General features: G+C 40.6%; 1 protein-coding gene across 1 annotated transcript in view; it reads right to left on the bottom strand.

The window, feature by feature from the left end:
- Nucleotides 1-3642: 3642 nt before the first annotated feature.
- The window catches only part of F3 (coagulation factor III, tissue factor), an 11139-nt gene continuing 5168 nt past the window's right edge, over nucleotides 3643-9613 (bottom strand). Inside the window, exons 3-6 of the mRNA XM_015500872.2 lie at nucleotides 8819-9018; nucleotides 6656-6834; nucleotides 5793-5952; nucleotides 3643-4616 (exon numbers count right to left, since the gene is read on the bottom strand). Coding sequence (XP_015356358.1) covers nucleotides 4477-4616; nucleotides 5793-5952; nucleotides 6656-6834; nucleotides 8819-9018 — 679 coding nt within the window. The 3' untranslated portion in view covers nucleotides 3643-4476. The remainder of the gene's footprint in view (nucleotides 4617-5792; nucleotides 5953-6655; nucleotides 6835-8818; nucleotides 9019-9613) is intronic.

Below are 9613 nucleotides of genomic sequence, written 5' to 3'. Positions count from 1 at the left end.
AAAAATGGGAAAGATGGGGAGATAAATGGTTTTGGGGTCAGGAGAAATTAAAAATTTCTCTTTGGAAATACTGAGATGACAATGCCTGTTAGATACCAAGTAAAGATGTTGTGGATGAAGTTCTATCTACAGTGCAATTCTGGAGTTTGGGAAGGAAGCTGGGGGTGGGGTGCATTTGGGAGCCAATAGTATACAGATGTTATGGGTGTGTAGTGTGAGAGAGCTGGATAATAGAACATGGGCTTGGCTGTGTTGCCCAGAGAGGGATCATTGATGAAGAGTGGGTTCAAGTGCTAAGAGAATCCACCATTTAGAAGTTGGAAAGCAGAGGATGGTGTCCAAGAAGACATAGAAAATAAGAAGATCTAGGTTAGAGCTTTTACAGAGTAAGGAAGACTGCATTTATTTATTTATTTATTTATTTATTTATTTATTTATTTATTATATAACAATAGTAGAATGTGTTACACTCATTATTACCCATTTACAGCACAATTTTCATAACTCTGTATATAAAGTATGTTCACGCCAAATTATGCAATTATGCATGCACTCTCTTTTTTGCATTACAATTCTTAATACACTTATATACCACAGTTTATTATTATCTCTGATTGTATATAAGATATATTGACATCAAATTCAAATCTTCATACATGTATTTTATATAAAGATGGGAGGAAGATTATTTCTATATAAGGAAGACTGCTTCTTTAAGATAGGAAATAATACAGTATGTCTGTATTCTGACATACTGATCAGATAATAAGGAAGAAACTTAGAATGCTGGAAGGGGAATGCTTTTGGAGTAAAGTCATTAAGTAGTTGAGAAAGCATGAAAATGGCATGTTATTTTCCATTGTAAATTTACATTCCAGGGACCTTCTTCCTTTGTGTTTATACGGCATGGTCAGTGCTTATACAGCATCACTTAAGAGTATTTTGACCACTAGTAACAGAACACCTGACCCAAGCTTGCTTAAACAACTCATCAGATATGTGCAGTGAAAAGTCCATGGGGGGGGGTGGCTGTGGGAAGGGCTTTGTCTAGCAGTTTGGTGATGTCACCAAAGATTTAGCTTGTTATCATCACTCTGTGAGACTCTCCAACACGTCAGCTCCTTTAAAAGCTGGTCCCAAAATGACTGCTTAAGCTCTGGGGGCCCCATGTTTCTTCCCAGTGTTTATCAAAAAGGAGAGCGTCCCTCCATTCCCAGAAAGGCTCTGAGTCTCACTCTTCTTAGATATAGTCAGGTCGTGTGCCTAACCCATTTCTGCAGCCACAGAGAGGAAATGTGCTGATTGACAAAGCCAGAATCACCCAGATCCCAGGTGGAAAAGCAAGGGCTATGGGAAAGAATTAATATCCACGCAAAGCTGAATAAATGAATGAAATTCACTTTGTAACTGTAATGCACCTTCTTGGGAAATGCTTGGAAGAAAGGAATGTTAAATAGACATTTCCTAGAACAGGTAAGGAGGGCATTTGGGAATGAGTTTATCATTTGATGGATACAGATAATTGTTTATTTAATCGACAGTTATTTAGGTTACAGGCTATCAACCATAACTAAGCTAAAATATGGATTTCATGAATATTGGTTTCTTATATAAAAGCCAAATTTAGTCAGTAATCTAAGATGGAAAACTATCTCTTCAAAGCATGAATGTTTACTAACAATTAGGTTTATGAGGCATGTTACAGGCCAGGTAATGAAGTATACTTTGGCTCACCAGAGGGCAGTAGTTTCTGGATACAAGTATGGTTTTCTGCTCCAGTGCAAATTAATTGCACTGTTGGTTTTAGCAGCAGCTAAAAGGAGAGGTGTGGCAGCCGGAGGAGTGGTTAATGTTTGCAGTGTGGAAGCTCTCTGAGCCTCGTGGTTCAGCCTCATTCAGGTTTATAATGAATTCCTTCCCTGTGAACAGCCAGATACTCACCTCATTAGTACCCAGACCTGCTTTCAGCCTGCCAAAACTTTCTACAGTGGGATAATTCAAATTCCTTAGATTATGAAGCCTGGGAATTGCATAATGCTATAATTATTCCTGGCAGGGAAGTGCCTGGTTAGTTAGACACCCACTCCTGTAGCTTGCTGTACTATTGTGGGGCACACCGAGTTCTTTGTCCTGACCCATGTGAGCAGGAACTCAAGATAATGGTGCATGAACCTTCCTCTGAGGACATGAACCCATACCTGGGTCCTCTCTCTTGTTCACTCTGCTTCAGAGTGCAACAAAATGCTGCACCATTCAGCATAGGCAGCGACTGATAATGGTAAGCAAACCAAACTAACTAAATAAAAGGACTGCTGGTCTGTTTCCCTTAATTTCTCCCCCCCAAAATGTCTTTTTCCCCTCCTTTCAGGCTACCATTTTTTATGAGGACATCAGTTTCATTTTGCTTATTTTTCCTTTGGATATGATATTATATCCAACATTTCATACTTAGTTCTATTGACAGGCTTAGAGTTCTTTGGTACAAAGGAACAAAATGGATTTAAAATTTACTGACAGCAGAGCAAACTGAGTCTTCATATATTTTAATACTTTATTTGTGTCTTTGTGAGACCACTTCCAGGTGGGTGTGCCATCTGGATATTTTTTCTAAATGACAGCTGGCAGTAAGCGAAAGCAGTTTTGTGACTCAGGTAGGTGCCAAGAACATTATTTTCATCTCATTAGAATCTTATTTCTATAACGTGAGTCTGCTGCATGTGAATGGAGCGCACTGTTTCACATTCTAGAGAGAAAGCCAGCTCGCTCAGCTGTGCATGTGCAGCCTCCCTAAAAGAGCAGTACACACGCAGACACTCCGCCTGCCAAGAGCGCTCAATCTAGAGAACTCATTCCACTTCTCTCCTTATTTTTTAGTTTCCTTTTACCTAATTTTCTTTTTTTAATAGTTTTTTTTTTTTTTTTTGGTTCCAGGGATTAAACTCGGGGGCACTCAACCACTGAGCCACATCCCCAACCCTATTTTGTATTTTATTTTGAAACAGGGTCTCACTGAGTTGTTTAATGGCTTGCCATTGCTGAGGCTGGCTTTGAACTTGCCATCCTTCAAGCCAGTTCAGGATCACAGGTGTGTGCCACTGTGCCCGGCTTACCTACTTTTCTTTTAACACAATGATCCAAATAATTTTTTCTCCTCTTTAATCTTCATCCACAACTCCAACTAATGCCCATGGGAAGGAATCTCTCTAAAGTCTGCTCTAGGCCGCATCATTTTCTTCTTTCCTTTTAGAGCTATATCCTATCCATTGTCACAAGCTTGTGGTGCCTCTCAGGAGGCAGAGCGTGGGCATATGAACACAAGTGACACAGCCAGTGCAGAGTATAAGTTTTAAGAGGTGACTGAAATCTTGAAGATGGGGCTGCCTGTCTCTACCAGTTTTTTGTTTTTACCTCTGCCCTGATCCAAATAGACTTTTCCTTTGTTTTGAGTCCTGCAATAAAGAGACACTATGGGAACCTATAGCCAACCTACAGTTACCAAAATATAGTACAAGTGAAAAATAAAGGTATGTTGTTAAAAGCCACTGAGATTTTTTTAGGGTAATTTTCTTATTGTAGCAGAGCTGACTAATGCAAATACCACATTGTAAATAATAAATGGAAGATATAATAAACACAATAGTCTCAATTTCCAATCACCTTTATTTCTATAAAAGTACATTAAATAAATTAACTCAATATATACAAATAGAACCTATATAAATAGAAAATCTCCATATACAAAACCTTTTTTTAAAAAAGTTATAAATATATACAGTGTTAACCACAGAAGTTTTAAGTACCTTAAATCATAAACTCTATGTAGTTTCTTTGTATAGTAGTCTTATAAAAATATAGTTAGCTGTCAAATGTCTAATTGACACCACGTAGTCAGTTAAAGTGCTAAACTGTAATGCATATTAGGAAAGTGTCCAACACAGACGTCTCCTGCATTTAACATATTAAAATAAGTTTGCCAATTGCTTTCAACTTCCCAAAGTACTCCAACCGAAGAAAACAAAAAAGAAAAAGAAAGGAACCTAAACACCATATTACAAAAGGACAGATGTATGTTAGAAAAGCCCACCCAATTTCCATCTTACTTTCCTATAGCATTTATAGTCAGCCTCTCAAAAAGCTCTCTACAAATTCACCGGGGATATTTTAAGGCATCTGTTCCTTTGTTTCTGCTTGGATGACCTAGTTTCTTCTTTAGTGTAGAATATACAATCTAAAGCATGATATGTGCAAAAGGTGCCATAGTGTTAAAATAAAAACGATTTGGAATTGGTTGTACCGTTCATTACATTCCAAAGTGACTAATGCTGATGTCAAAACCAGAATGTTAAGGTTTTGGGATCCAGCGGCCTTTGTGCTCCAAAGTACTCATTTGTGCTTCTGTATCTTCTATTGTCTTAAACGTTCTTGGTCACAGTGCAGTGTAGCAGTACCTCAGTCAGCAGTTCCAACAAGCCTTCTCTATGCAACATTTAGTGGCGAGTGCTCCTTCCCATTCTGCCCTCCTCTGGCCTTTCTGCACTTATACAGTGATAGAGACAGGATGATGATGATGATGATGATGACCACGAACACCACTGCTCCCACAATGAAGAACATTTCTGAAAAATAAAAAGAACCACATCAGTTTGGAGAGCTTCAATCTATTTACCAGTGGGTAGAACTGAGAGCATTACGCCAAGTTACACCAATCCTTTTTTTTTTTTTTTGCACCTCACTAAGATTAGCAAAGAATTTGTCAAATCTACATGTTTTTGAGGTTAAAAGTGTTAAATGGACCACTTGATAATGTTCACAGTCTAGAAAAGATACACGTAGTTGGAAGTAAGAACAGCTGTTGGAAACAAGTAGCTAAAAATGAAGCTGAGTTTGGTGGCATTGATTCCTGTAGATGATTCAGTCTCACAGAAGAGGGAGACTGAAGTGCTACCAGCCTGCAGGTGAACAGGAGAGGCAACTGGGTGATGTAGGTGGCCTTTGAAACACCTCCCAGGGGGCACATTTCAGCAGACAGAAGAGACAGGGGAAGCACAGACGTGGCTGTGCACAAAGGCAGAGGTGATAGAATTAGAGCAGGCTGTGGGTAGGATGGCCCAGAGGGGTTTGGTACCAAAGGGAAGGTGCCTTCTCTTGTCAACAGCAAAAATAGGAGAGAAACTTCACTCAAAAGTGGTTTTTACAATTTAAAACCTTATCTTATCAAGGAACTAGGTCACCATTATTGTCCTCTGACATTTGGGTCCCTGAAAATACTCAGAGCACTTCCCCTGGGCAGCCTAGAGAGAGACTCATAGGCTTTCCACCTCAGGCACCTGTCATATCTCCCAGAGCCACATATCTGGGCCCCAGCTATGTGCATGTGCACACATAGTGTGGTCCCTACTATGTGGCCCAACCTGGTACTCAGAAAGTCTATCAGGTATTGCTATAGTCGGTCCAGAAACCATTCCCTTAGGATCCAAAAGTCAGCAGAAAAAAAAGAAAAAAAAAAGAGAGAGCCCAAAGAAATCTATGACTTGATGCTAAATCCTAAACAAAATCTATGTACCTAGTGTTCCACAGAGTTTGGCATGTGGTACGTGTTCAGGGAAATACTTGCTAATACAAGGGAACCACACAGAATCACTTCTAAATGTCCCAAAGCCTGAGAGAACCTAAAACAAACCCTCAAACAGCCAAGGTAGTTACTCTCTGAATGTTCAACAAAAGAAGTCCATCTTGACCCCGAGGTGGGGGCGTCCAAGCCTCCTGGACAAATGGCAGGCAGGGCCACTCACCTTTGAAGACACTTTTCTCTTGGCTCGTACACTCGATAAGGCTTTCTGGACTCTTCTGGTTAGTAGTTCGATATGGGATCACAGCTTGAACACTGAAACAGTAGTCTGTTCCTTTATCCACATCAATCAAAAACTCATTAGTGTCTGTTTTGGCTGTTTTCTGTGAAAAGATGAAAGGGTTCTTAATTCCTCCAGGCTCAAGAGTGAATTCTTTCCCTTTTATTAAGTCACTGTGGAAGTAAAAACCTGGGCTCTAAGCAAAGCCCATGTGGACAGAGCTGACATAGGAAGGATTAGAAGTGACTTGGCTAACCAGTAATCCCTGATAACTACTAAGGATGACTTTTCCAAGACTAAGAAGATCCAATTTAGGCATCCAATCCAGTGTAGCCCCTTTGAAAACTATCTACAGGAAAAGAAAGAAGGAAGGTTTAATTATTGAATAGAAAGTAAATTTGGGGGCTGGGGATGTAGCTCAGGGGTAGTCCTTGCCTAGCATGTGTGAGGCCCTGGGTTTGATCTCTAGTCCAGGTTAAAATAAAAAAAGTACAGTAAATTTTGTTTCTGGGATCCTCAATAGAGGAAGAAATGTGACATGTAAGAGCTGATAGGACCCTTAGAGAAGATCTGGTCCAGTCCCTTGGCTGAGGATCCTAGGTTTCCAAGGTGGCTCTGCCTAAAGCGACAAATCAGCTCAGAATCACAGGTAGAACCAAGACCTGTTTTCCCTTCCCCATCTACTTTACCCACTATCCTTTCAACCACTCCTGTTCTGCTGTGTTTGAATTGGGGAAGAAGTGGGCTATAAAAATCAAGGATCCACAATTTAAAACAAGACATAAAAGCAAGTGAAAAATTCTCACCTTTCCTGTGCTTTCAGCTTTCCAATAATAAAGTATATAACTTAAGTCCTTGCCAAAGACATCCCGGAGGCTTAGGAATGTGTTATTCCTTCTGACTAATGTCCGTGCATCTTGTACTGTCACATTCAGTTTTGTCCCAACTTGTTCAAGACTCTGAATTGTTGGCTGTCCAAGTTTTGCTGAAATGTAGAAAATGATCTTGGTTGAGACCAAATAAGTCTATACAAAGTAAACCTCATCTAGCTGTCACAGTTAACAGCTCTATTGTCTCATATAAAACACAGAATCAACTCCACAGGCATCAGCCGGCGTGGTGGCCCCAGAGCTGAATGCTAAGACATTCCCTGGCAGTGCTGCCCCGTGGGAATACAAAGGGTGCCTCAGAGGAATTTTTAAATTTCCTTATAGTCAGTCACATTAGAAAAAGTAAAATGAAACAGGTGAAGTTAATTTTAGTAACAGACGTTAGCACACTATACTTCCACTATTATCATTTTAAGATGTAGTTGACACAAAAACTTGTGAAATATTTTACATTTTTACAAATTCAGGGGGCTGGGGATGTGGCTCAAGTGGTAGCGCGCTCGCCTGGCATGCGTGCGGCCCGGGTTCGATCCTCAGCACCACATACAAAGATGTTGTATCCGCTGATAACTAAAAAATAAATATTTAAAAAATTTAAAAAAAAAATTCAGTGTGTGTTTTATACTTCTGGCATTAGCCATATTTTAAGTGGTCATGGCTACCATACTGAAGAGTGTGCAGTTGTGAAAGTTCCCATAGTTTATGCACAAAAAGTTGGGGGGGGACTGTGGGAAGGCCTCAGAAATGTCCTTGGTATGTCAAGGAATCTGTTTTAACCTCTAGGTCCTTGCAATGGCTCATTTTTCTCATGTGCTTTAGCTGAATAACAGTAAAACACATCCCATTTAACATCCATTTCCTGCAAGTCACAGGGCAAAGTATGTGTGTGTGCATGTAAAAAATATTTTCTGTTTTTTTTTTTTTTTGGTATGGGGATCCAACCCAAGGACACTTAACCACTGAGCCACACCTCCAGCCCGCTTTGTTTATGTTTTATTTAGAGACAGGATCTTGCTAAGTTGGTTAGGGCCTTGCTAAGTTGCTGAGGCTGGTTTTGAACTCCCAATCCTTCTATCTCAGTCTCCTGAGCCGCTGGGATTACAGGCACGTGCCATCACACCTGGCTAATATTTTCTATCTTGTACTCACAAAGACTTGAATTGGATTACCAAGACTCAACAACTATAGGAGGAAATTATGAAAATGTCATCAACTAAGGGATAGTGAGTACCAATGATCCTGTAGTTATGAGAGGGGGCTTGGCTTTATCTATGCTTTAGCCTAGTGCCACAGAGATGCACAGCTATGGCACTGAGTTTGGAGACAGAGTCTTGCCAATAGGGGCCCTGGAAGGTGGCCACATTCATCTGGGGTAATGAGACTGGCAAAGTGGATACAGAAGGAAAAGATTGGTTGATTGTCTCTCTAACCCTTCTTCTCACTATCCCTACCTGGAGCACCCTTCACCATCACAGGGTAGCCAGAGGGGTATATATGAAAACACCAATAATACACACTTTCATTCTAACCAGCAAGCTTTAAAAGAAAAGCTGATTTCACTCTTCTTAATATGGCACACATGTTTATTTAAAATGCCTAGTTCAGAACCATAGTTGTGATAAAAAATATTTGATTCTGCTACTTGGCAGGAATTCTCTGCATTCCCTCCTTAGATCCCAGGGTTGGCTTACTAGAGGAAGACAGACAGGCAAGCATCCCACATTTTCAAAACCAGCATGAGGGAGGCAGGGTGAGAGCCACCTCTAGTAAGTGCAAGATCAATGACACAGGCCAAGAGCTGGCATATCATGGGACTCAAGTTCAAACGATTGAAATAGGTCAGCACAGGCTCAAAGGGAAACTGTGGTTTCTTCATGAATTAGTGACCATTTGGGGAATTTCCTAAACTGGGATTTCTGGTCTGATGATAGGACAGATGGGGTGTGATATGTATGGTGGGGAAAGCTGAAAGTCACCCATGGCCACATATGTTCAGCTGGTTGCTTGTAGGTCAAGTGGGAAGGATATCTAGACAGTCAGAACAACAAGAATAAATGTATTACAAACTGAGCTACTTACTTTCCAGGTAAGGTATAAACTTGGGGGCATTTTGAAGGACAGGGTCCCTGGCAGAACCAGTGGTATCTAAGTCCCGTGGCAGGAGGGAAAGGACCCTTGCAGAATATGTCTGCTGCACATCCTGCACAATCTCATCAGTGAGGTCACATTCTGTGTCTGTCGTGTAGAAGCATTTGCCCTTCCAATCCCCTGTTCCAGCACTAGAGGAAGGAAGGAAGAAAAAGAAATGGAATGTAACAAGCTGCATACAACAAGACAGCTGGCTTTCACTGTGGCGTTCTGTGCTAATGACAAGAGCATCCATAACCAGTCCTTCAGAGGCTTATGACTGCCTGCAGCACCCCGAGTGGCTGACTTTACAGAGAAGGCAACTGAGAGAGGGAGACTGGGTGACTTGCTCAGAACCACACCTGCACTTGGAACCACTCAGCTATTTGACTCCTGAGTCTGTGTTCTGAACCATGTTGTTAAATATCTCTTAAAGTGGACATGCTCTGTTGTAGTTACTTGGGAGAAAGTTTTGGAAGATTTCCCCTCAACTTTTCATTATAGTCTACTTTCTATACATTACATTCTGTTAATTACATCATATTCTACATTCTATGTAGAACATAGTCTGTAAGGTAATAATTCATCTATTAATATATTCTGTATCATTCTATTCTATTACCATCATTATTTGTGTGGTTAATAATCATTTATTGGGACGGGATTGTAGCTCAGTGGTAGAGGGCTTGACAACCATGCGTGAGGCACTGGGTTAGATCCCCTGCACCGTGTCCTGTCTGGGAAAAA

Source organism: Marmota marmota, unplaced genomic scaffold, assembly GCF_001458135.2.
Source record: "Marmota marmota marmota unplaced genomic scaffold, marMar, whole genome shotgun sequence".
In the NCBI taxonomy this organism is placed as follows: Eukaryota; Metazoa; Chordata; class Mammalia; order Rodentia; family Sciuridae; genus Marmota; species Marmota marmota.
This window is presented reverse-complemented; position numbering and strand designations above follow the sequence as displayed.